Source organism: Panthera pardus, unplaced genomic scaffold (assembly GCF_024362965.1).
Source record: "Panthera pardus isolate Hobbes unplaced genomic scaffold, ASM2436296v1 HiC_scaffold_6, whole genome shotgun sequence".
Classification (NCBI taxonomy): Eukaryota; Metazoa; Chordata; class Mammalia; order Carnivora; family Felidae; genus Panthera; species Panthera pardus.
The window spans coordinates 116,639,769-116,667,618 of NW_026526991.1; the positions used below are offsets into that span (position 1 = coordinate 116,639,769).

The 27,850-nt window shown below is 35.5% G+C and overlaps 1 protein-coding gene across 15 annotated transcripts in view; it reads left to right on the forward strand.

The window, feature by feature from the left end:
* ABI1 (abl interactor 1) overlaps positions 1–27,850 on the forward strand; it is a 128,262-nt gene that overhangs the window by 93,085 nt on the left and 7,327 nt on the right. Inside the window, exons 3-10 of one of the 15 annotated variants that reach the window (XM_053895363.1) lie at positions 4,766–4,942; positions 11,039–11,053; positions 11,783–11,883; positions 13,442–13,582; positions 16,929–17,029; positions 17,899–17,979; positions 22,068–22,244; positions 25,377–25,463. In XM_053895363.1, the coding sequence (XP_053751338.1) occupies positions 4,766–4,942; positions 11,039–11,053; positions 11,783–11,883; positions 13,442–13,582; positions 16,929–17,029; positions 17,899–17,979; positions 22,068–22,244; positions 25,377–25,463 (880 nt within the window). The remainder of the gene's footprint in view (positions 1–4,765; positions 4,943–11,038; positions 11,054–11,782; positions 11,884–13,441; positions 13,583–16,928; positions 17,030–17,898; positions 17,980–22,067; positions 22,245–25,376; positions 25,464–27,850) is intronic. The other 14 variants (XM_053895364.1, XM_053895365.1, XM_053895368.1 and 11 more) reach the window with 14 other exon arrangements.

Consider the following 27,850-nt stretch of genomic DNA (forward strand, 5'->3'; position numbering starts at 1 on the left):
AAAAGTGTCATCAATGGTAAGGCACCACTAATAGTGTGAAGGGTGGGGGGTAAGGTCTGATGTAGCCAATCTGTCCGTAGCAAGTGATGTGACCTCCTTCACCATGAGACAAATGGATCTTCTGGGAATTACACGTGTCGGATGCAGTGGCTGCCTCTGCATCAGGAACACAGAGTCCTTTACCATGATTCTATTCTGTGACTGTACATGTGTTGCTGTATGATGATAGAACCTGCAGCGGTAATGGCAATCTGGGCAGTACAGCCTTAATCAGCTTCATTCCATTTGATCTCTTCAGACACTGGGCCCTTACCGTGGGCATCTGTGGTTGTGACCTCGATGATCTGATCAGCCACTGCAATATGTCCCCACAGTTTATGACCAGTTTTTAATATGTCAGTCTGTAGTTTTCCAAGTGGTAGACCAAACAGGTAGGTCATTGGTAACAGACTCAGAGTCAGTAAAAATGTAACAAGGTTTATGAGGGGGAGTATTGGTCAGATCTATGAGAGCATTCTTGAATTCTGCCCACAGAGTAAAGCAACCACACCCATTTTCAGCTCTGTGTGGCTGGCCCTGAAATTGAACAGCACAGCAGCCCACCAGGCACTCTTGGGTTTCATTGTAGTTGAATCGTTGGTGAGCCAGGTGCAGATGTTCATGGGATCCTATGTGAGTCAGGTGCTTCAATGAGCCAGCGACTTTGGTTCAGGTGGCAGAGTGAAGGATAAAATTTCCCCACAGGGATAATTGCCATTTTTTTCATATGAAACTGAAATACCATAGGGGCCAGGCTGGTTGCATTCTTGAATATCCCACTTCAGTGTGAGAAAAGAGGCTTGATAGGCTCTTCCCACCTTACTAGTCATTGAGTTTGTGTTAACCCATCCTAAATAGGAAACTCCAAAAGGAGTGTACCTGGTGGCCGTGTCAGGGAGGCATTGAATCCAAAAATTAAGGGATACCTTTGGTGGAGGCTGCTCCTCTTGCCAGAGGCTCCAGTCAGTAAACTCATCTGTGCATGGAGACTTGTACTGAAAGGGATCATAAGGTTTGTGGAACGCCTAAGCTACCAGTGCTTTCTATATGGGCTCTTCCCAGTTGTCATAATCCCCTTCGGCACTTAGGAGCATTCACGGTGCAGATGTGTAAAATCAGTACCAGTTATACATTCAGTGATAGAAGCCACAACAGTAATACACTGAATTGGTCCAAAGATACCAGCTGTAAAGTATGAGTTAGTTACTCTTTCTCACTGTGAATTCTGTCCAAACCTCAATAGCTGAAAGCAAGTACCCTCTCCCTTCACAGAATGGCTATGAAGGTGACATGGGCTTCTGTATCTAACAGCCATGAAATTTTGGGTTCTTCCCCTCCTTCATGATCTGGCATACTTGGGTATGTTTGATCTTCAGTTCCCCTTAGGGACTAGGAAAACTCCACCCCCAATCATCTTTCTCTGTAAAGCAGCTGAGGCTGGGCTAGAGGGGAGGTGGGGAGAGAGCAGCTCTGCACCAGTAAACAAGGTGCATTTCCTTTCAGTTTTGAGCAGTGCTGTAGCTACAAGCTGATCAATCAAATAAATCTGTAGTGTAGTGTTTTTGATCCACCCAAGGTCCCATGGTCTGTGGCAGGGTCATCATTACTGACATTCAGCAACTACAGCCAGATAGCTTTCTGACAGAGAGATGAGCTTGTGCCCTTTGGATGACTTGTGACAGCATTATTTTTAAGAATCCACCTACTGTAGGCTATGTGCTGCTCCATTGTCATGATAACCTCTCTTAAATTCTTGCTTGATTTCAACATAAGAATTAGAGGAGTTTTCCAAGTTTGGAAGGTCTGAGAGTAGGAATTTATCTAGATTTCTTGGGCGAGTTTCTCATTCTCCAGTGATCCCCTTCATCATCATTTTAATCCTAAATCAGTACAGTAAGAACCTGAAGACTACTCAGTGCCTGTAGTAGTTTCTCTCAGTAAAATTTCAGGGGTGGGGGTGGAGTTGAGCAAACCTCCCTCATAGCAGACAGGACCTACTGCCAAAAAATGCTGAGGTCTTTTACTCATCTTGTATGGACTGAATGTTGACAGGATAGACTGTAGAAGGGACTGAGCAGTAACATAGTCAGCTGTTGCCATGTGTACTAAGCATTATGTGGGGCGTCTGGGTGGCTCAGTTAAGCATCTGACTCTTCATTTTGGCTCAGATTATGACCTAGCAGTTCATGAGTTTGAGCCCTGCTTCGGGCTGTGCCCTGACAGCACAGAGCCTGCTTGGGATTCTCCCCCCAACCTCTGCCCCTGCTTTCTCACTCTCTCTCAAAATAAATAAGTAAAAGCTTAAAAAAATTTCTTAAAACATTATGTGCCCCGTCCCCATATCTTCTAAGCAAACTAGCTGAAGTTCTAAAGATTCTTCTGGTTCTGACCACAGTGGTTGCAGTTTTTCTCCTTTGGCACCCAGTGAAACATTGGGTGTAAAATTGTCTGAAAGGGAACAGAACTTTGTGTTCCCTGCTCCCTCTGCCAGGTAAATCTTAGTACCAGTTGTTTATAGGGCATACCTTCTGAAGCTGACTGTCAGGTTGATGGAAAGTTAACAGTAACTGGGGCATCATTCAGACTGCTATCTTTGAACCTACAAAATGGTCCTCACCCTGAAACTATCACCTCAGCTTAGCCTTATTAATAGGCAGTAGAGGACAGTTCATTGCTTGGTTGACCATCCCATTTGGTCAGCACGTTCGCTCACGATTCCCATGGACTTCTTTTGATTCCTGTTTGCTGGTCTTTCGTTCCATTTCTAGAAAACTCTGTCAGCATTCCATTCTCCTTGCTGAAACTGTCAAAAATTCTGAAGAGTTTTAAGATTATTTTACATTTCCTGCAAGCTAAGAAGTTAGCCTGCCAGAATAGATACTGTTAAGAGACATGAGACTCTTGGGTCAGACCCAGGATGTCATTGCTCATGGCAATGGCAGTAGCCAATGTCAGTATTTGTGCTAGATAACTAGCCCCAATTTCCATAGGATCCTGCAAAGAGAGCCAAGTGATACTTGTACACACAGTTGGTTTCATTACAAGAAAGGAACTCCAGTTTATGGGACCAGATTTTTTACAACAGGCAAAAAGCCTTCCTGACCTTTGCCCCAGGGATGACATTATTTTTATTACACTGGGAAGAAACAACTCTGCCATCTGCTCTCCAAGAAGACACTATATGAAGGCTGTTTACTATATAAATATCCAGGACAGAGGGAGTAGTGCTTTTTCTTATAAAATGTGGAAAATTGCTAGACACTTAGGGTAGTTGTCTCCCTAATTTTGGAGTCGGGACAACATTTTTAATTACAGGTTCTTTCCCAATCAATTTTTTAAAATTTGGAAATAGAGGGGCACATGAGTGGCTTAGTCTGATCCTTGGTTTCAGCTCAGTTCATGATCTCATGATCATGGGATCAAGCCCCGCATGGGGCTCTGCACTGAACGTGGAGCCTGCTTGAAATATCTCTGTCTCTTTCTCTCTGCCTCTTCTTCTCCCTCTTTCTCCACTCCGCATGCGTGTTCTCTCTCTAAAGTAAATAAAATTTGGAAATAGAATCTTCAACAGGCATTAACATGAAACTTTTTCTTTCTTTCTTTTTTTTTTTTTTAAATGTTTATTTATTTTTGAGACAGAGCGAGACAGAGCATGAGCAAGGGAGAGGCAGAGAGAGAGGGAGACACAAAATCCGAAGCAGGTTCCAGGCTCTGAGCTGTCAGCACAGAGCCAGACGTGGGGCTCAAACTCGTCAATGGCGAGATCGTGACCTGAGCTGAAGTTGGATGCTCAACCGACTGAGCCACACAGGCGCCCCTTCTTGTTTTATTTTTCTGACAATACTCCCCTGCCCCTTGCTGCTTTTCTACCTAGACTATTGTAATTGCTTCCTACCTGGTCTCACTGCCAGTACTCTTGTTCTGTCTGTCCTCAACACTTCTACCAGAGGTATTTTTTAAAATGCAGATCTGATGATGTCACTCAGTTCAGATTTGTCATTGGTTCCTCACTACCATTAGGGCAAAGTTTAAATTGTCGAGTAGTTGTGTAATTATTTCTTATGTGCTGACTACTGTCCAGTTTTAAATGTTGGCAACTAAACAACAGCAAATTTTTTTTAAGCCATAAAGGCCAGAATTAGCTGGGCTTCATGTTGCCAATGTATAACCTCTGCTGTAATTTACCATCTTTTCTAATAATTGCCTTGAATAATTTCCCTATCTGCGTCTTCTTTTATTCATACTTAAAAACCTACATGCTGTATAGTCTTTAAGTGAGCCCTTCTGAACCTAGTTAGGTATCTTGGCTCTGACATTGTGCATGTGTTACTACAGCACTAACCTCATTGTGTTGTAGTTATTTTATTTTATTTTGTTTTTCCAGGTCTGCCTCCCCAGTAAATAAAGAGTAAGCTTCTCAGAGCAAGACCCCTCCACTTTCCATACACACTGAGTTTTTAGGAATGAAAATTGCTTTCCTGGAAATTGTTTTGGAATCAAATCCATTAAATCTGTTGGTGCTTTTAATCACCTTTAGATAGTACCTGTTTTGAGCCTCAAGGATGTTAATTTCCTTAATTTTGAAGGGAAAGATATAGTATTCACTGGAGATCAGACATGTAATTCAGTCCTGTGGTCCAACGTGTATGTAGTCTGGTATGATGGACATAATATAATTTACTGTGCCTAATAATATTTTTTTGCTTTTTTCACATTTAAAATACAGACTGTGGACATTCATAAAGAAAAAGTGGCTCGAAGAGAGATTGGCATTTTGACAACAAATAAGAATACATCAAGAACTCACAAAATAATAGCACCTGCAAATATGGAGCGCCCTGTAAGGTATATTCGGAAACCTATTGACTATACAGTTCTGGATGATGTGGGCCATGGTGTCAAGGTAAGCATTTTTATATTACATTAACTTGAAATAATTTATCCAGTAAATATTTTGAGTAGGAAATAGGAAGATAAAAATAATTTTCTTTTTAAAAAAATATTTATTTTGAGAGAGAGAGCCTGTGAGGGAGGGGTAGAAAGAGAGAGAATCCCAAGCAGTCTGCACACTGTTAGTTCAGAGCCCAAAGTGGGGCTTAATCCCATGAACTGTGAGATCATGACCTGAGCCCAAATCAAGAGTCACACACTCAACCAGGTGAGCCACCCAAGTGCTCCTAATTTTCTTAATTAATAGATTCTATTAGCTAGTAGCTAGCATTACAGTTTTCAAAGAACATTTAATATTAATTGTGTATTCTATATACTAAGCTTAAGGCAGAATTTTACCTGTGGAACAGGCTTTATTTAAGAAGATAATAAAACTTAAAATGGCTGTTCATCAGTTAAGCCATTTGAATCCTAAACTAATACTTCAAATTTGTGAGTACCATGAATGAATGGATATTTAAAAATAAAACTTGTAGGCTTTACAGAGTTGGTTTAGAAAATAATTTATAAGAACTTTCACCCTTTGATTTCTAAATATGTTTATATATTAGTGCATATGTGTAGATGTGGCTGTAATTCCAGCAACTTATGAAAAATAAAAGATTGTATGTAGTTTTGTTTTGTGCCCCACCCCCATCTCTTCCTCCTCACCCCTGCCCCTAAGGGCTTTTAGGAGAGATTATTTGTTGCCTATGTTTATTTCTTAGCACGGCAGAATTAACTCCTTTTGAAGGATACCTGTGACTTGTCAGCTTCATAGGTGTTCGTGGGTCATTTTGTAACCATACTGAATGGCCTGAATTCTTCCGTCTTCTCTCTTCAGGATAAATGATTCCTCTCAAATTCAGTAGTCCTTTTCCTAGAGGACCTTTATTTTGATTTTGTATCTAGTTTTCAGAATTTTTATAATAGAATTTTAGGAGTCAGCTAGAATCTGGAAGCTCTCCCTAGCTGATTGATCTGACAGATGCTATTGCTGGATCTGTTGCATTCTGAATTATTTGGGGTTCTTGATCAAGAGTGGGGAAATAGCTGACTGATAACACTGACCTTTATTCTTCTCTGAGATTATGGAATCTGCTCTTTACTGTGATGCTTGGAAGTTATATGTAAAATTTGAACACTTTGCACATGTAAAGGATGCTACTTGTTTGTTTCTTACATTTTTACCCAGAGGATGTGGCTAGGGCTGTGTAAGAGCTTAAATTCAATTTTAATTTAAGATATTTTAGACTAGATTGAACTTTAGGATTTGAATATTGAGAGTCTAGAAGAACTCTTTGTATGATTAACTGCCTTGGGATTAAAACTTACATATATACATATATACATATGCACGCATGTACACACACAAACCCACTCTCACTCACTTCTCCTTTTTATTTCTTTCAGAACAGTATACATGCATTAAGAAAGTTCTGTCACCAGCTTAGAAGTGAATATCCTATATTATCCCTCTACTAATAAATATATTTAATAGTTTAATACATAGTCCTTAGCAGATTAGAAGATGAAAGCAAATTTTACAAGGAAATTTTGGGTGAGAAAATGAAGCTGTTTCATCATAAATGTATAAATGGGAAGTGTAAATGCCACATTACATATATATATATATACTGTATATATATATATATATATATATGAAGTATATATATACATATATATATGAAGTATATATATACATATATATATATGAAGTATATATATATATATACATATATATATATATGAAGTATGAAGATGTAAATTTAGGCAGTCTACTTTTTGTAATGGATGTTGACACTTTTTTTTTTAGTATTGTGGCAAAATATAAAATTTACCATTTAACATTTTCAGTGTACAGCTTTGTGGTACTAAGTACATTTATATAGTTGTACAGGTTATTGTTTTGACTAGGGGTGGGAGGGTGGGTGGTCCATGAGAACATTATGTCTTAGAAGCTGCTATGTGGCATATTTGTCTATATTTTGTTTCTGTGACATACAAATATACACATAATTATTTTTTCCCCAGTTGTCTCATTGCCACTTTATTTCTCCTGTTTTCTGATTTTTCTGAGAGATCATTGCCAAATTAAATAAATACTTCTAGAGTATAGAGGTATAGGAAGCTTAGAAATTTGTAGTAGTTAATTTAACAAATGCTAGGGCCAATATTATGAGAAATAAAAGAGAGAAGCTGTACTTAGTTATAGATCTAGAATTACTTTATCTTTTGTCCCATTTACTGTTTAGAAATTTTTTTTCCTATTGATTGTTAAGGGTTCTTTTTTCTGTTAAGGAAATGAGCTCTTTATATATTGGCAAATATTTCTTCATACTGCTGTTTGACTTTTGCCTCTGTTGTTTTGGTATTTTAAAAAATATATACAGATTAAAAAAATTGCTTCCAAATATATTAATATTCTTACAGCTGCTAAGTTTTATGTTAAGGTTTCCATGCTCCAAAATTAATATTCCATCATATTTTATTTTGTGATATAAATTTAAGGGGTTTGGTATTTGTATTATTTAAATATTTACTGTGCTAAAGCGTTTTATGCTATGAAGTAGATGGTTACACAGAAATTTGGTATGAATTAAAAATATGGACAAAATGGGGTGCCTGGGAAGCTCAGTCGGTTGAACATCCGACTCTTGATCTTAGCTCAGGTCTTGATCTCAGGGTAATGATTCAAGTCCCTCATTGGGCTCCATGCTGTTTGTGGGCCCTACTTTAAAAAAAAAAAAAAAAAAAAAAAAAAAAAAAAAAATATATATATATATATATATATATATATATGGAAAAAAATGTATTTTTTTAACATTTTATTTTATTCTTGAGAGATAGAGTATGAACGGGGAGGGACAGAGGGAAGGGAAGACACAGAACCTGAAGCAGGCTCCAGGCTCTGATCTGTCAGCACAGAGCCTGATGCGGGGCTTGAACCTGCAAACAGTGAGATCATGACCTGAGCTGAAGTTGGGTGCCCAACCGACTGAGCCGCCCAAGCACCCCGTATATATGGAAAAAATATCTTAAGATAAGTCTGGCTTGACTTTTGTAAACAGTATAAGATATGGATAAGAGAATCCTAGCACAGGGAAACTACTAGAATATATATACATAAAGGAGAACGCAAAGAAGATAAACCTTATAGGGAGCATAAGTTTTCAGGGTAAGTTAGACTAGACAAGACCTGAGTACTTAGTAGAGACATTTATTTTTAATAAACCATAATAATAATTAACAGCTTTATGGACTTGTTCCTAATTTACAAAGGACTTTCAATGTATGTGTTTGTTTTTAAGCCTTGAAAAGAACATGTGATCTAGGAGTTGTTACATTTTATTTGTGGAGACACTAAAGATTTAGGATAGGGGTAAATTTTTTTTTTAATTTTTAATGTTTATTTTTGAGAGAGAGAGAGACTGAGTACGAGTGGGGGAGGGGCAGAGAGAGAGAGGGAGACACAGAATTCGAAGCAGGCTCCGAGCTGTCAGCACACAGCCTGACAGGGGGCTCGAACCTACAAAGTCTGAGATCATGACCTGAGCCAAAGTCAGATGCTTAGCCGATGGAACCACCCAGGTGCCCCAGGAGTGATGTTTTTTAAAGGTTGTATTAGACAAAGGAGTAAACTAATGAATCATATAAAAGAAAGGATTGGCTGGCCTTACAGAGTTTTAGCACCTATAGTACATAAAGCTTTACTTAGACCAAAAGATAGGGAGGAATCAGAAAGAATTCTATTGTTTTCAACTCAAGATTCCAGGGAAATGGTAAATGTAAATGTTAAAGAAATGAAGTGAGATCTTAAGAAAATAAAAGTCTAGTTTGGATGTGTTTTGGGGACATTTAAGTGGAAAATCTTGTAGGTTGCTAACAATTAGAGTATTTTAAGCAGTAAGATATAGAGATTATTTCCTTCTAACACTCTCAAACTCAAACACTTCTGTATATACTTGGTAGAGAGGGCTGGGCTCCATACAAGGTTAAAGGTTATACCATTGCACAGTAGCAGAGTTCAGCTAGAATTTGTATTCCCAAATTCTCCATTCATTTTTTCATTTGGGATCAGTTTATACTTGAACGCTAACTTTTTTTTCTTACTCACTTGAAACCACAAATGGGGGCAGATGTGTGGCTATATTTAGAATACTTCTGGGGCACCTGGGTGGCCCAGTCGGTTAAGCGTCTGACTTTGGCTCAGGTTCACGGTTTGTGAGTTTGAGCCCTGTGTCAGGCTCTGTGCTCATGGCTCAGAGCCTGGAACCTGCTTCAGATTCTGTGTCTGCTTCTCTCTGCCCCTTCCCCACTTTTGCTCTGTCTCTCTCAAAATAAATAAACGTAAAAAAAATTTTTTTAAGAATACTTCTAAGTTACCTTAGAATAGTATAATATTTAGTGTATTGTAATGCTGTCACATTAGTTTATCTTGTTATTCAAGTTTACAGTTTCTAAATCCTGCTGTGGTATTTAGCAGCTAGGTAGGATTCTAGACATTGATAAAAATGAGCAATATCATTCTAAACAAACATTAAATAACACCAAAATTCTGGCGTAATTTCTAGAAATGAGACTGAATCTAAAAGACAAAGTACATTCCTCTTTTGGATGACTTTTTTTTTTTTAATGTTTATTTGTTTTTGAGAGAGAGAGAGAGGGCACGGGTGTGCCCAAACAGGACGGGCAGAGAGAGAGGGAGACATAGCATCTGAAGCAGGCTCCAGGCTCCAAGGTGTCAGCACAGAGCCCCGTGTGGGGCTTAAACTCATGAACTGTGAGATCATGACCTGAGCCGAAGTTGGATTCTTAACCAACTGAACCACCTAGGTGCCCCTGGATGACTTTCTTAATGTTGCCTTTATGGTCACCTGAAAAATGGTAGCTACATATTTAAAAGGGAACATGTTAAAGAAAGAACTTGAGACCCCAGAATATACAAACTTAGAGTCTACAACGTAAAGATACTTTTTCTTAAGTGGCATCGTACAAGTAGTGATGCTTTAGGACTATATCATTATTTCATGTTATTCATAAGCCATATTAGCTCATATATAGGCTGATCATCTTTCATAGAAGTAGCCTTTAGGACCAAAGCAATTTTTCTTCCAATTTTGAATTTTGGCTAAACTGGTTCAGAAGAAAACTTAGAACCAAAGCAACATGTAACTTCCTACTACTGTTGGCTTGCTCAGATTTAGATTCATAAGTTACAAATGAGGTTTCCGGACCCTGTTTGTGCCTTAGTTAGAATCTGACTAAGGAACTATTGTGCATAGTGATTTTTTTAAATTTAACTTTGTTATTTTTTAAAATAAATTAAAACAATAATTTTATTTATTTTTGAGAGTGTGTGTGCACATACGCTTGAGCAGGGGAAGGGCATAGAGAGAAGGGGACAGTGGATCTGAAGCAGGCTCTGACAGCAGGTTGCCTGATGCAGGGCTCAAACTCACAAACTGTGAGATCATGACCTGAGCTGAAGTCAGGCACTTAACCCCCACTGAGACATCCAGGCACCCCTGGTTTTTTTTTTTTAAACATCAAGGTGCTAGGCCCTTTTCTGAATTTGGAAGCAACATGTGATTTTGAATGTTAACATTTATAATTTATCAATTTTTAAAATACTATATTACCATTCAAATAATGAATACTTGGGCATTGACTTTTTTAGGAAAGCCTGAGGCCTTGTACACTTCTGTGTTAAAGTGGACTTAGATTTAATGTGATAAGGTGTTTGTGTTTAAATCAGTGTTTATCACCTGTGATTCAGTTGAGTTAGTTTCATAGGATAAAATACTAACCTAAGACATTGGACCTGTATAAGATTGGCATAATTAAGTGGTGGTTTTCTTATGAATATATTCTTTTGAAAAATATTTGATACACACGAATATTTCCCTATTGCTTATGGATATTTTTTCTTTATAAAATATTTGAAATATGGCTGGGTAAAAGCTTATTAACATGAATTGAATAATTGTAAATATAAACGTGTCCTATCAGATATAATTTATTTCGAATTAATTTCTACTTTTTCCCCCCTTTTTTTGCCAACGTAAAGTGGCTAAAAGCCAAGGTAAGAGATACTACTTATCATTTGATCCACAGTATTCCCTCTATATTGATAGAGGCTGCAGAGCCACTAAAATTTGAAAACTCTTCCTATGTCTGTCTGCTTTTTTCCCCTAGGATTTATGTAGATTAAATATACTGAAACTCAGTTCAAATCAGCAACATTTAGCTTGGATGTGTTAATATATCAAAGATATATTGACATCTGCATTTATATAGGAACATTAATTTTGCTAACATTTATTGCTTTGCTCATTTTTTTGATAGTTGCCTTGCTTTTATTGACTTAACAATTTGGAGGTTTTCCAGACATATATGACTTTGTTACTGAATTGTTAAGATAACGATTTTTCAGATGTATGTTTTAGCAAGTTGACACTGAGATCTGTAGTTTTTATTCATGCACATATCTAAAAAAATTTGGAGAAATCCAGTATTTGAATGCAGATAAGTTTGATCTCAGTGAACATGTTTCACAACAATAAAATAATATATAAAATCCAATATTCACACCTGTATTTTGCCATAAATTAGTATGAATAACAGAAAGATAATAGGAAAAGCCAAGTGCAGGTGGTTTCTTGACTTATTAAAATGTGGTACCAAAGTCTGTTATTAAAATTGTCTGGGAATCCTTACTTCACATTCTGATATTAAAAAAATAATATATGGTGTCAAAACACCAACAGAACAATTTGATATAAAAATAAAAGCTTTTCTTTCCACATTGTAGCATGGAAATAACCAGCCTGCAAGAACTGGCACACTGTCGAGAACAAATCCTCCTACTCAGAAACCACCAAGCCCTCCCATGTCAGGCCGGGGAACACTGGGGTAAGAATTCAACTTCATTTTACAAGAAAATCCATAGGCTGAAGAAAAAGATATTTCTGTGACTTAAGTAAATGTATGGGTTCTTGCTGTGGGACCCTCTCAGTGTGAACTACCTTTTACAAATTTCATTTTGGCTCTTATTTCCTTCAACAGAATCCATGGTGAATCCGCTTGTTTTATAATATTCTCTATGGAAGTCTGTACTAGAAAACTTCTTTTGTATATATGTCAATAAACATCATTTATTTTTTTTCTAATTCATTTTTTTGGGGAAAAAAAAGTAAGTGTAGCCTAAGTTTATGTCTAGTGAAATTACCAGAGGATTCCATATGGTGCTTTCACATGTGTTTATAGTATGCATATTGCAGGACTTTAAATAAGTGGTATATTTTATGTAGTTTGATTTCATAGCCTGCATCTCTTCTTGGCACCTGAAATTAGGGACTCTTTATCTTTAACTGTGCTTCTGCTGGTAATCTGAGGGCCCTTCATACTTGAGCTTTGGGGGAAGGCTAGTTGGAGAAATAGAAAAGGTAACAATTTGTGGCTTCTTCCTTCTCAGTTCTCAGTGCAATAAAAATATTGAATAATTGGTAAGATATTTCTGAAAGATTGTTCACCTTAAAATAGGAAGTAATGTAGTAGAGTTCTTGGTTTTGGTAGAAAGGTGAGGAACCATTATTTTATAGTAACAGGGATTAACAATCAACAGTTTCATAGAATCTTAGTTCCCATTTTCGTTCTGTAAACCCCTGTCCCCTGAAAAAAAAAACATGAAATTATTAAATCGAAAAGTTAAAATCATTTATTAAGAAATGCGTGGCATTATATAGGATTGGAAATGTACTTGTTCATATTATTTCCACACTGAAGTACGAATAAAATGCAGAGGAGATAGTTTTCATACAATGTACAAGGACAGTGGCTTGTGGGTGACTGAGCTGGGAATAACGTATATTTCAAAGATTAATATTACTGAGCATTAAAAAAAATTAGAATCATTATTTTCAGAAATAAGGTTAGAACTTTTAAATTACCCTTTCCTAGGGTTTTTATAACAAAAAGTAACAAATTTTAGTTTTTGTGTAAAATAACAAAGTTTATATACCCCAATTAAGAGTTTTATTTATTTTATTTTATTTTATTTTATTTTATTTTATTTTATTTTATTTTATTTTAGAACACTTCTTTAAAAAAATTTTTTTTTAAACTTTTATTTGTTTTTGAGAGAGAGAGAGACAGAGTACAAGTGGGGGAGGGGCAGAGAAGGTGGGAGTCATAGAATCTGAAGCAGCCTCCAGGCTCCGAGCTGTCAGCACAGAGCCTGAGGTGGGTCTTAAGCCTATGAAACATGAGATCATGACCTGAGCTGAAGTTGGACGCTTAACTGAGCCACCCAGGCACCCAAAGAATTTTTTTTTAAACAAAACTTTATTATTACAAGTTAAAGAAAAAAACTTGTACTTGGTTATCAAGAGACAAATGACAGATTTGGTGGGGGGGGGACTACCACTTAATCTTTCTTATTCATTATTCCTTCTCTGTTATGCTTCTTTAGACGAAATACTCCTTACAAAACCCTGGAACCTGTTAAACCCCCAACAGTTCCTAATGACTACATGACAAGTCCTGCTAGGCTCGGAAGTCAACATAGTCCAGGCAGGACAGCTTCTTTAAACCAGAGACCGAGGACACACAGGTAAACCTTCAGTTGAGCCTTTGAATATCCATGAGTGGGGGTTATTGACTGGTGACAAACTCCTGTAAAGTTGCTGAATAAAGGTAAAGTACTTCTCTAATGCTAATATAGAATATAAAAGATGAGGTTAATAACATTGTAGATGTTTCTAGAAATTTGTATGGTAATTCCTCTGTTTTGGGGGGATTTTAAATATCTGTTCATACAATTGCAAATTGCTACAATGTTTTCTTTTTGATGGAGGTATAAATGCATATTTGGATCAGGGCCTAAAGAATGTTTTTTAAAACAGTTATTTAAAGATCAAGGCAACCACTCTTAAGTATTTTTGGATAAAAGGTGAAATATCAGAAATTATACAACATATAAACTTTATGAGGTTGGAAGTAAAAGGACACCTGAAATATGAGGAAGAATTTGTTAAGAGAGTTGGTATACTACAATATGTAAGTTGCTAAAAAAAAAAAAAAAGTTATAGAAGTCACCTTCCCAGTGGATTTTTGAAAAACTGGGTTATGAAGCATGACGTACATTCAGAAAAGTATACAATTTGTAAAGTATACAACTTGATGGTTTAATACAAATTGAATACACCCACACAACCATCCCCAGATCAGAAAATGGAATATGACCAGCAACCCTAAAGTCCTGCTTAGGCCCTTCCCCCGAAAAGTAGCAACACCATGTTTGGATTTTTTTATACAGCCAGACAAATTTATTGTATAGTTTAATTTATTTTTTTCTTTAGTTTTATCAGTCACTTAAGAACTTGGGCAAGGAACCTCTCTATACCTTGACTTTTGGGTTGGTATATTAGAGAAATTTCGCAAAATCATTTTGAGGGGACTCAGGGAAGTCAAGCCTCTCAGGTGCTGTGTAATGGAAATTTGTTGTTATTGTTACTGTTAGTAAAGAAATGATTATATTGATACCTGCAGTTACTATATCAGGTCAAGATCAGTGAGGACCAATTTTTTTTTTGATATATTTTATCAAAAAAATATATTTGAATTTGAATTGAATTATATTTGAAAAAAATATATTTGAATAATAATTCAAAGCATGATTTTTCTTTATAATGGAATAATAGTTTAATCATATTCAACAACTAGTCACTAAAAGTTACTTCATTAGATACTAAGGATATACCAGGAAAATAAGTTTAATTTTCCAGAAGCTCATTTTGTTAGAACAAGCATCAACAAACTTTAAAAAAAAAAAATTTTTTTTTTAAAGTTTATTTATTTTGAGAGAGAGAGTGTGTGCGCTCAGGCAGGCAAGCACAAGCAGAGAAGGGGCAGAGAGAGAGAATTCCCAGCAGGCTCTGTGCTGACAGTGCAGAGCCCGACCTCACAAACCGTGAGGTTGTGACTTGAGCCGAAATCAAAAGTTGGATGTTCAACCGACTAAGCCACCCAGGTGCCCCAAGAAACTTTTTAATGAAAGGCCAGATTGTTAATATTTTAGGGTTTGTGGGCCATATGGTCTCTGTTGAAGTTACTCAGCTCTGTCATTGCACATGAAAGCAGCCATGGACAACACCTAAATGAATGAGCATGTGGCCGTGTTCCAATAAAACTTTGTATGCAGAACTGAAATTTGAATTTCGTATAATTTTAATGTGTCATTAAATAATACTCCTTCAATTTTTAAAAAAAAACTTTTAAAAATGAAAAGAATGTTCTTAGCACACAGGTCATAAAAATGAACCATGGGCCAAATTTGGCCCATTGGCTGTAATTTTCCAACCCCTATGTGAGAAAAAAGACACATAAGCTAGTAATTGTAGAAGAGCATAATAAATACAAAAACTTCATATGATTGTGATGCAGTGGTGGCACAAAGCAGAATATTGATCACCTGGCTTGAGGGAGTAGGGAGGCCTTCACATTGAAGCTATTTATTTTATATAAACAGCTTGCTCTTTTTTTCTTTTTCTTGCATTAACATATGATAATGTAATTATAGAATAACCATATTGGAGAAGAAAATCAATTTTATCTAAGCAGTGCTCTCTTGAGTTTCTGGGCCTATTGAGCCAGTGATGTTGATTTTAAACCATACTATGGAGCCTAAGGTTACATGTGCACATATATACGTTAGTATACATGTGCATGCACAGATTACTAAAAACAACTGGATAGTGTGAGGTCCTATGCCTAAAGACACAGTGAATCCATAGGAATTAGAATAGTAAGGGATTGTTTAGCGTTAACAGTATCAACTCTTCTAGAATGCGCCATGCTGAAACTTCACTACTGTTTGTTTTTTGTTTTGTTTGTTTTTGCCGGTTTGCTTGTTTTCCAAAAAATTTCCCTGTTTTATCACCATTCTTTGAGATAGATGGAGATTTTCATATTAATTCCAAAATAAAACTGGTTACACTTTTTATTAACTTACTAGCTTTCATAACATCTTGTACATTTTCTTTTGTGGCATGCATCATGCTATTTTTTTTTTAATGTCTATTTAATTTTGATAGAGACAGAGTGTGAGCGGGAGAGAGGAGGGGAGACACACACACACACACACACACACACACACACACACACAATCTGAAGCAGGCTCCAGGCTCTGAGCTGTTAGCACAAGGTCCTGACACGGAGCTTGAACTCATGAGCCGTGAGATTGTGACCTGAGCTGAAGTTGAACACTTAACTGACTGAGCCACCCAAGCTCCCACATTGTGCTGTTTTTTAATGTCTATTTTCCCATTCTCAACTGTGAGCTCCATGGCAGCCTAGTTCATGTCTGCTTTGGTACTGCTGTTCATAATAGGTGTTAAGTAAACTTTTTGGGGGGCATCAGTCAGTTAAGTGTCTCAGTCAGTTAAGCGTCTGACTGTTGGTGTCAGTTCAGGTCATGATTTCACGGTTCGTAGCATTGAGCCCTGCATCAGGTTCTGTGCTGGCAGCACAGAGCCTGCTTGGGATTCTTTCTTTCTCTGTCTCTCCCCCTCTCCACCCCCCCCCCCCCCCCCCCGTCTCTCTCGGCCCCTCCCTTGCTATCTCTCAGAATAAATAAACTTAAAAAAAAATCAACTTTTGATGACTCATTGTATAAGAATTTAATAGTGATTCATTTATCAATAGGATGACCTCTTCTGATAGTTCTTTGTACTGTGTTAGGACTGTACTGATTTCCAGTAGATTGAGAAGTAGTGCAAAACACAAAAACCGCCTTAACTATTAAGGTTAAAATTGTATTGAACAGTTTTAAAAATTTTGATGTACATACGTATACACATACACATTATAAAAGGAGTAATTAGTGGCTTTGAATTGATTGTTTCATTGTTTTTGGGTAAATCTCTAGAGTGGCTTTTTTCACATTTTTTACTTTTCAGTGGAAGTAGTGGAGGGAGTGGAAGTCGAGAAAACAGTGGAAGCAGCAGTATTGGCATTCCCATTGCCGTGCCTACACCTTCACCACCCACTATTGGACCAGGTATTTTTTTATTAATCTGTTTTAATATGTGGTAGTATTTATGAGCTTTATTATAAAGTCTGAAATAGTTTAGTTATTTTAGATAAAATTGCTTATTAAATTTATGTGATTGTTGCTAGAAGAAATGCTAACATTTAAAAACATTTTTAGGGAGACCTTCATGGAAACTTTAAGGTTTTCCTAGCTGTTTCTTACATACAGAACTTATTAAATAGCTTTACTAAGTAGTGTTTTGGCCATTTTGCTTAGAAATAGTTGCCTTGGGCACTAGTCAAGAATGACATTTAATATTTCAAGAGCAGGAGTGTCTTTAATGTAAATTATATACCAGTGAGTTTTGATGTTACCTTGTAGGCTAGTGCCTCACCTCTCGTGTTCGCTTGTTTTATGACTACTACATTTATGTATAATATTCCATGCCATGAATAAAATGCCATGAATATAAAATAGGATTAAAATAAGAAAAGTCCTTTTGCTCTTTAGATTATAGAAAAAATTTAAGAAATCATCGTAGAGCATTAAATTAATCCCTTGATTTTTTAGTAAATGAAAACTTCATAATGTTAAAAATATATATTTAAAAAGTAAGTATGATAATCAAAACTGTTAGGGAAAAATTCTTAGCTTCTCAAGGAGATTACTGAAAAAGGAGAAAAAGCTACTTATAAAAACAGGCATATTTTATAGTTAATGCAAGTATGATCTCTGTGTCCTCTTTACCTAGTAAAATTCATATTCATTTAGACATGCTTTACATGGGGGTGTCTCTTTGTTTTTTTTCCTTTCCACAACTTTGTGCTTTCTTGCTGTTTCAGAATGTTTAGTTCTCTTTCTTGTATTCTGACCTAAATTATAAACTATTTTATTAGAAAACATTTCTGTCCCTCCTCCTTCTGGAGCTCCACCAGTATCACCTCCTCCACCACTTCTCCCAGTGAACACTGTGATAGGTGAGATTGCGTAACCACTGTAGTGACGTACCTTACTTTGCACAATTCATAGTAAACTCCTCTGTTAGACTGCTAGCTTTCATAGTTATTAGGTTGTAGGTGGTAACACAAAGGTTAAAGTGTTAAATCTAATTACACTAATTTCTTCTGGTGAAAGGCCTCTGAAGTTACACAGTTAAATGTAAAATCATGTCCTCTGAAATGTGCAATGTTTCTATGCTTAATTTTTAATGTGGTTTGTATTTCTTGCTTGTTTGGATTTTCTAAGGAAAATTATAGCAGTGATTGTTCAAAAAGATATTTTTAAATTAGTAATATAATATTTTTTAAAGTGAAACTTGATTTGGAACTCCCTGCTATATACAACAAGTCAAAGAATTGGGGTGAGAATGAGTGATAGGAGAAACAAAAAATGGAGAAGAAAACGATATATGGTTATGGGGTGCTCTGAGGCTTTCCTGTGGATCGTAGTGTGAAAAACTCTGATATAGTTCAGTACTTTTGGCATCTGGGATGCCAAGAAATACATATTTTTTAATCGAATACATTTACATTGTTCCTAAATTAGAGGTGACTGGATTGAGCATATAAGGAATTCCAAATATAGACACAGTATGAAGCCATTCAACTTAGAAATATACAGTAGCAATAATCTGAGTAGAAATGGGTAATGAAATGTTTCAAATGACAGTGGAGTTTCAGCTTGGGTAAAATGAAGCTGTCCTGCTACATCTTTTCAAAACCATGGTACTTGTACTCAAAAGGGACGAAAGGAGGCAATAAAAAGAAGACCCTAATAATAAAAATGATCGTTAGAAAGTCCATGTGAGAAAAAATGCCCCCAGTGTAGGCAATAATCAGGAAAATGAAAGATAAAATCACGATGAGATACTATTTTATATTCACTAGATAGGTGGAAATATAGAAGTCTACTAGTTCTAAATGTTGATGAGGATGTGTAGTAACAGGAAAGGACATTGCTGGTGGGAGTTTATTAGAGTTTATTAGTTGATACACGCACTTTGGGAAGTAATTTGCTGTTACCTGGTCAAGTTGAATGGGTTTCTACCTTAGATTTAATAATTTCATTTCTAGATATTTACCCTAGAGTACTGGTTCTTAGAATATGGCTACAGGACCCCTGGGGGCTGCTAAGATCCTTTTATGGAGTGTTTAAAAAAAAATTTTTTTTTTAAATATTTATTATTTTTGAGAGAGAGAGAGAGAGAAAGAGCAAGCGGGGAAGGGGCACAGAGAGAGGGAGACACAGAATCGGAAGCAGGCTCCAGGCTCTGAGCTGTCAGCACAGAGCCTGATGCGGGGCTCGAACTCATAGACTGCAAGATCATGACCTGAGCTGTAGTCGGCTGCCCAACTGACTGACCCACCCAGGCGCCACTGGAGTTTTTGAGGTCAGAACTATATTCATAATAATACTAAGACCTATTTGCCTTTTTCATTTCTCATTCTGGTACCAGTATACAGTGGGAGTTTCCAGAGCCTCTGTGACTTATGATAAAATCATTGCTGTGACAGCTAACAGAATGGTTTTTTTGTATATTCATGTGTTTTTTTTTTTTTTTAATTTTTTTTTAACGTTTATTCATTTTTTGAGAGGCAGAGAGAGAGCACAAGCAGGGGTGGGCCAGAGAGAGAGGGAGACACAGAATCCAAAGCCGGCTCCAGGCTCTTAGCTGCCAGCGCAGAGCCTGATGCGGGGCTCGAACTCCCGAACTGTGAGATCATGTCCTGAGCCCAAGTCAGACCCCCCCAACTGACTGAACCACCCAGGTGCCCCAGTAATATTCATGTGTTTTAATTCAGTTTTAATTTCTATTATAGTAATTACTGTAATTACTCTATTGCTGTCATCCACCTCTGCAAAAGCTTTTTGAGGTTCTCTAATTTTAAAGAGTGGACACTAAGATGATACAATTTACCACTGGCCTAGAACAGTGGCTTTCAGAGTGTGATCCCCAGACCAGCTGCATCATCACCACAGGGAAACTAGTTAGAAATGTAAATTCTCAGATCCCACTGTACACCTACTTACTCAGGAACTTTGAGGACTGGGCCCAGCAATCTGTATTATAAGAAGCCCTCAAGGTGAAATTCTCATCAGTGCTAAGTTTGAGAATCAGTGTTGTAGAGAAACTCAGGAAAAATATTTAGGCATGTTCATAGTAGTAGCATTAATATCAGCAAAAATCTGGATGCAACCCAAATGTTTAATAACAATAGAATGGATAAATATATTGTGCAATGTTCACATGCAAATAAAGCAACAAAAATGGATGATACAATATTGATATACTTACCAACATGGACGAATCTTAAAAAAAGAATATCAAAGGAAAAGAGAAAGCCAGCAGCATGCATAATTATTGCATTATGAAAGCTTATAAATTATGACTTCTCTGTATGTATCTGTGCTTTAAAAAAAGAAACTGTAAAGAAAGAATGTTTAATACCTTTCGGTTTTGGGATCTAGAAGGCTCAAACAGGAAGCTTTGGTGATACTGGTAATATTCTGTTTCTTGGAGCTGAGTATCTTATTTTTCTTTAATTTACATATAAAAATATATTTATGTAAATTACAACCATTACATATAATTATATATATTAGTATACATATAAGTTATATTTTAATATATATTTTATTATGTATTATATATATTTAATGTATTATATTTTAATATATATTATATATTAGTATATATAATTATGTATAAGTCAGAGAAATATAAAAATCATTTTACAGAGGTCTCTATTAAAAAGTTAAAGGTTTACTTCTTAGAGCTCTCTGGAAACCCTGGCTACCCAAAATTAGTTATTCATGAGATCTTTTGATTAGGGTATTATTTTTTAAAATGTGTTTCTATTCAGAAGAGGACCATGTAGGTGATTCGAATATTTAGTTACTGCCTATGGCTTGGGAGCTCCAAAATGTTAAATATTACCACTTTTTAAAATGAACAACCTCTGCTGTATGGTTTTATGGTAATAACTTGTATGACTCTAGGAGAGGTTAATTACACAACTGAATGAAAATAAACTAGTTTTACTTACTTAGTCATGGTTAGATGTTTGGGTGGGGCAAAGAAGGCTAACATTAATCCTGAAGTTACCTTTGAAAAGTGTGGTTAACTTTAGAGGCTTTGAACTTTATTAACCTTTTAAATATTAAACTTTTGAAATGTTGGTAAAGATGACTTTGAATAAAATTAAGTATTGATAGTTTTTAGTCATTTTAGATATGTATGATAATAAAGAAGATTTGTTTTGGGTAAAGAATGGAAAAAGCCCTCCAAGTATGGAGAAAGGTAATGGATATTCTACATAAAACTGCTTTTGAAATTTTGAAATTGTAAAATGATTTTACAAAGTCTAAAATTATTTCCAGTTTCTCAGTGAAAGGGGAAGTATGTTATTCTTAAAACTTTGGAGATACATAAGAAATCTGATTCTAGATATGAGTACTTTGAAACTAGAAATTTTGTTTCCCATAAAAATTCTGTCATATGTTGTATTTGATAATAATTGCTAACACAATAAACATTCACTAAATATAGTACTAAAATATAGTAGCATAGGTAGAAAGTATGCTTACTTGTTTAAATTTTATAATTTAACCTGTGCTTCTGAAGATTTGGCAATGGAAAGGAAGAAGTTTACCAACTATTAATACATTCACATCTAAAAACCGATGCTTTTCATCTCAGATTATCTTCTGGTACTTATTTTGTTGGAGAGACATAGTTTACATATAAAAGCTATATATTCTAAACTGATACAGAAAAATTTATATATAATATTAGCAAACTACCATTTGGGATTCTGCCAAATTAAAAAGTTTAAGAATGTTACTTACTTACTTTTTCAGCTTTCCATACAGTATCTGTTTTTCCTTCTGTTTTTAACTTCAGAGGAGCTATTTGTGTTTTATCTTTACTTTTCTCTTAATTTTGTGCTGTGGGCTTTAAAAAGTAAATATTTCTTACTGTGAGTCCCCTTCCCTTTGTTCTGCCATTGGAGGTGACATACGTGCTCAAGTTCTTTGTTGGTTGCCTTTGACTAATGCTTTGCAGCAGCGCCGGGCTCAGCTCCTGGTTCCCAGTATGGCACAATGACCAGGCAGATTTCCCGACACAACTCGACCACCTCCTCGACATCTTCTGGTGGATACAGACGAGCTCCCTCTGTGACTGCTCAATTTTCTGCTCAGCCTCATGTTAATGGAGGTCCACTTTATTCTCAGAATTCAAGTAAGCTTGTGCTTTGCAGGCATACAACAGTGGAGTTCCTTTTGAACAAAAGTATTTGAAGCTGATTTTCTTGCCAGTGATAGACAACAATTGAAACCAGGCTATTTCATGTTTATTTTTGCTTTAGGAAGTTGGTCCTTGAATTGTGCTATTTTAAGAATAATTGCTTATCATTTTCTCTCAAAAAATTCAGACTTAGTATATTTATGTACTAAAATTTAACTAATGATTTTTATTACTATAAATAGAACTAGAAGAAAAAATACTGAAATTAGTTAAGCTGAATTTATTTTTATTGGCATGTTTGAGACCATTCAATAACACTGAAAGTAAGAACATTGAAAAATTGTTCTTTAATATAATGAAATTGCTGGCTATCACTTTTAAGCTTGTTAACCTGTACTGAAATGAGTTCTGAACCATTGAAAACATTTGTGATGCCTGCTTATTCTGTTTCTAATCACTGTAACAGTTGGGGTGGGGACTTTCTTCTGATTTCTTTCTCTTCACATCAAATTGCACATCTCAACACTAACTGCAATTTAAAGGCTTAAAGATATTTAAAGATTAGAAAATAGTTTTGGCATCTAAAGACAAGAAGTATGAATTGCTTAGGATAATCATTAATTTCAGTTTCATATTAAACTCATTGAAAATCATTAATTTCGTTTCATATTAAAATGCTTATTTCAAAAAGAAAAAAAAAAATCTGAAATGAGCCTGTTGTCCAGTATTTATTATTGGCTTGAAGAGGTGAATACTGGGCATAGACTGGAACACACTTTCCCATGTGGCTTTTGTAACTGCTTTCTAGAGCTGCATGTTGTATTAGTAAAAAACACTGAATACTCCTTGTTTACCTAGGAAGGTGGTTTTAAGTTTATTTATAATGCATATTCTGAACATGTATTTTAAAGCAGAGCTAGAGGAAAGTTCTCTTATTTGTTCCCAGTGTAAATTTTAGAGTTAAAGATTGTGTTATAGCAAGAAACTTCTAAGAATTGAAAAACACTTTAGCAGAAATGTCAAAATTCACAGATAATCCTCAAGTTTATACAGTCCTTTTCCAGACTAAAATTTTCTTCCAGGCTACCAAGAAATTTTGCCAGCTAGAATTTTACCTCACATTTTCCTTGATTTCCGTTTGGTAATGAAAGGTAGTTAGAGTCTTAATATTCCCTGGATTATTGGATTATTATTAGCCTCAGTGGTTTCATGATCTTTTAATTTTTTTTTATAATATGTTGTGTTTTTAGATCCCATCTTTATGTTCTTTTTTTTTCTTTTCCTCACTTAGACATTTAGTTCATTCTGCAAATAGAATTTTTGGTGACACTTCACCTAATATATGTTTGTGCAGTTTTATTTTAACAGTGCTTGGTGGGTTACTTAATCTTAAATAAGACATTTTCGTTACTGAATGACCATATCTTTTTGAAACTATAAAGGAAATTTGGACTCGAATTTAAAAAATAAATTATGTGTCAAAATAATTTTCCTTCAGTCTAGTTACTGTTGGTGTTGTAATAATTGCAGTAGTAGTAGCGGTTGTTATAGTATTTTTAGTACGTAAATGTTTTTAGTGTTTTGATGTGCATATTTCCCCTTCTGTCCCAAGTGTGGCAATAACGACTAGTATCTTCCTAACATAGCTTTTCTTTTTCTCTACATACTAACCAGCATGTCTAGCTACTAAGGGTTGTTTCTAAACAATTTTTTTTAGGTTTGTGGGAGGGTTTTTGTTTTTTAAATCAGAACTGTAATATTTTACTTCTTAACAAGCCTTCTGTATACAAAGTATCAAAATCAATGAGGACCAATATCCTAGTGAATTGATGTCAATTTTAGCCATACAATGAATATTAATGAACTTACATTGCTTTGTTATTGTTGCTTTGAATACCTAACCTCTTTCAAATTTTTATGCTTACCAACAAAATTCTACGTTGTGTTAACTGAAACAACCCTTTGGTTACATGATCCTTGGGAATGAATAAATTGTTTTTCTCTGTCAATTTAGTGTCACATTTTGGTGACTGCCAGTAAATTGAATTTTGCAGTTCAGTCCTGTTGACTTTTCTGAGCAATCTTTGGCATTTACTGCCTAGTTAAAATGAGACAAAGTGGTAAACTTCTGAATGTTTACTTCTAGTTTGTTACAGTTTTTAATATATTTGCTGCCCACGTGAACATTTGATATCAATTTCCTACAAATTATGTCCTCTCCAGAAAACAGTTGGAATGATTACAACTACTCAGTGATTTGTTAGAAAGTACTTTAATGCAAATAATTGTATATTTTAACCTGTTGTGAGATCAGGTTCCCTATATAGGCTCAGAACAGTGATAAAATGAAGAAGTCCACTTTGAAATACTTATCCTATGAAACTCAATGAACAGTTAACATGGTATGTAGAGCACTGTTATTCCCTGGTAAATTTAGGAGTGATATCTTTGAAAATAAAATTGTCAACTTAGAAAATAATAATGACCTTGTTTTACAAATAAGGGTTTTTCCTGGAGAGCTATGTACAAATTTAGATACATAATAAGAACTGGTTTTTAAAGGAAACCTGTGATTAATGTATTTATTTACATATGGAAGAAACCGCTATTCCATAACGTACTTATTTGGGTTCTCATTTACAGCATTACCTTAAAGCTAGACATACATACCTGTTAGGTTACAGAGATAGGCAAAGACAGTATCCTGGAATTATTCCAGACAGTATTCCAGACAGTATCCTGGAAACCTCCATCTGTATTTTGCTGTTACTCATTTTTTTAAAGTCTTTCCTTAGAATTTGAAAATTCGTTGCATGAAAATGAATGTGATGGTAAATTTAAGTCCTTCCCCAAACAGTTTAATATTAGGATTAAATCAAATGTGTTTTTTTTTTTTTAAACATAAAATTAACCAGTGGGCTATAAACACAGTTCAGGTTTGCTGGTGGGAAGTGAACGTGAAAGTTCTGCAGGTTTTTGTTTTGTTTTTTGTTTGTTTTGTTTCATTTGCAAACTGTTCTTTGCATACTTATGTTTGTGGTCCTTGTAACTGACTTCTGCTTTTTGTTTGTTTCCTTTTCTTTCCTTTATCTGTTTTACTCCCCCATACTGTATTGTTGCTACCAGTTTCTGTTGCTCCACCCCCTCCCCCTATGCCTCAGTTGACTCCACAGATACCTCTCACAGGCTTCGTGGCCAGGGTGCAGGAAAACAGTAAGTTTGGAAAAACTGAGCTGTCAAAGAGTAGAGGCTGTCTCCTTATAGCATGCATGGCTGATGAGTCATCATTTCCTTTTATTGAGACGCTAATCTTACCTTGAAAATAGGTGCAGATACGTTTTTAAAACTGAAGAGCACGGTCTTCAGTTTTTTCTCTTGTATGCATGATTACTGACCCATATAAATTTCAAAACTTCAACTTTCTTATGTATTTACATGATCTAAAACTTGAAATCTGATCTTTGCAGATTCTTAAGGAAAGTGTAATCAAACAAAAATTCAAATTGTGTGGAAACTGCCAGCTTCCAATAGCTATTAGGGGAATTAGAAAACATTTTTTTATTCTGTTGCCAACAAATTCATATATAGATAATTATAGTATGAGATTAAATTTATTACGCATTTGGGGCAGTCCCCCCCCCCCTTAGTTACATAAAAATTTTAGAGAAAGCTTTGTATTATCAGATTTTTATACATAAATAATTTTGAATCTATATAACAATTTGTTGTTAGCTTGAGAATGAATCTGCAAGAATAACTAATTTACATCCAAGTTATCCATCTAGGAGTGATAATCAGTGTTGAGCCCTCTTCATGATCTGGCCATATGCAGGCCCATGTCAATTTTTAGGTCTTTTCTCAGGAAGGTCAGGTTTACAATTTTTGGAAATTCTTTAGGATACATGAATTTAATTAGGATAGAGTAGTTTATATTGCTGCCTGATTACTTTGAGGTTCCAGAAGATATATAATCCTAACTACACGATCAGAGTGCATGTTGACAAAATGAAAAAAACCACTATTACTGAATTATACTATGCCGAAATAGCTGTTGAGATTAAGATGGTAAATTGGTCTAGTAGTGATTTACTTCATTTGGGAGCCATCACCATGCAAATAAATTTTAGAATGATTTGAACAAATATGTAGCCCACATGACCGATCACCTCATCTTCCAGGAAAATACATTGTGGCAAATGCCATTGTTCAGCCTTTGCTGACCCTGTTGTGTAATCTCCATATTTCCTCCCTTCCTCTAGTCAAATAATTGTTTACGCAGTGTTATGTGCTAGACTCTGGGAAGAGTTCAAATTTCGACCTTCAAGAAACATATAGGATTGAATGGGCTCTTCATAAAACATTGTGGTTCCAAAATGTTGAAATTTCTGAGTGTAAACCACCCTTATTCTTAGCAGTTGTTCGAAAACTTCCATATGTTTAAACTTAAGTGAATCTTATTTTTAAAAAGAAGGGAATGAGGATAAATTGCTGGTCCTTAATGCTGTAAGAGTTTAAAAACTTGAGCTGACTTACAGCCAAAATTAGGAGGAAATATTTTAAAATAGCCATAGTAAACATCCATTTAATGGAGCCAAAGCATATTGACTAGCATTTTTGGTAATTCTTTTTTATAGAAATTCAGTATTAATGTACATAATTCTAGGTATGCATTTTTTTTCCTAAGGAGGACCATGGTACTTAACTACTATTTTATTTTAGTTCCTTTTCCCAAACTTATGAACTGGAGTCAGTATTTTCCTTGGGCTGCAGAATGCCCAACTTTGTTTGGCATCTGTTTTCTTTGAAAGCATGCAAGGAGAATTATGAACTTTGTGTCAATATCTTACATGTTTTATGGAGTACATATTTTCTGTGTTCTTTTAAATATGAAGTTTCCTGTGACACTAAAAATTGATGATGATAATGCATGTGGTAGTTAACCTGTTAAATGTGTTTCGGTTTAAGACATAAGCCCCTAAAAAAGTCAGCAGTGTCTTTACATCTGTATATGATTAACATCAGGAAGCATTTTTGAACTAATTATGCATGGTGCTAGACAAAGTATTATGCATAGAGAATTAGATTGACCAGACTTCTGCCCCTGTGTATATATAATTTGGAGATAAGCCAGTGTAGATTCACAGAGTTTGGATATGAAGACAATGGAGTGAAAACATTAAACTAGTAAGTTATATATAAGTCAAGAGTAAATGCAATTTAGGGACAGCAAATGTGTAATTTATGCAGTAAGCCAAATTAAGGATATGAGCTGTGGCTCTGATGTTAGGATGGATTCATACCCATTTTCTTCTCCGATCAATAATGTTAGAAAGCTTTGTGTAGAAAGTAAGGGCAAAAATAAAACGGAATCAAGCATTTGGTGGAAAAATAAATTATAGACCTGTTAGATAGCCATCAGAATGAGCATCACTGCACAGGATGTGTTTTCTAGTAAGTCTTTCTTGTACCATCAGGATAAAATAAAAATCACAGAATTGAAGTGGTTATGGAAGTAGGGCTTTTATCCACAGATGTTTTAAATTTGGATTCCTTTGTTACATTCTCAGCACGTTATTCCAAATAGGGTAGAATAAACTTTA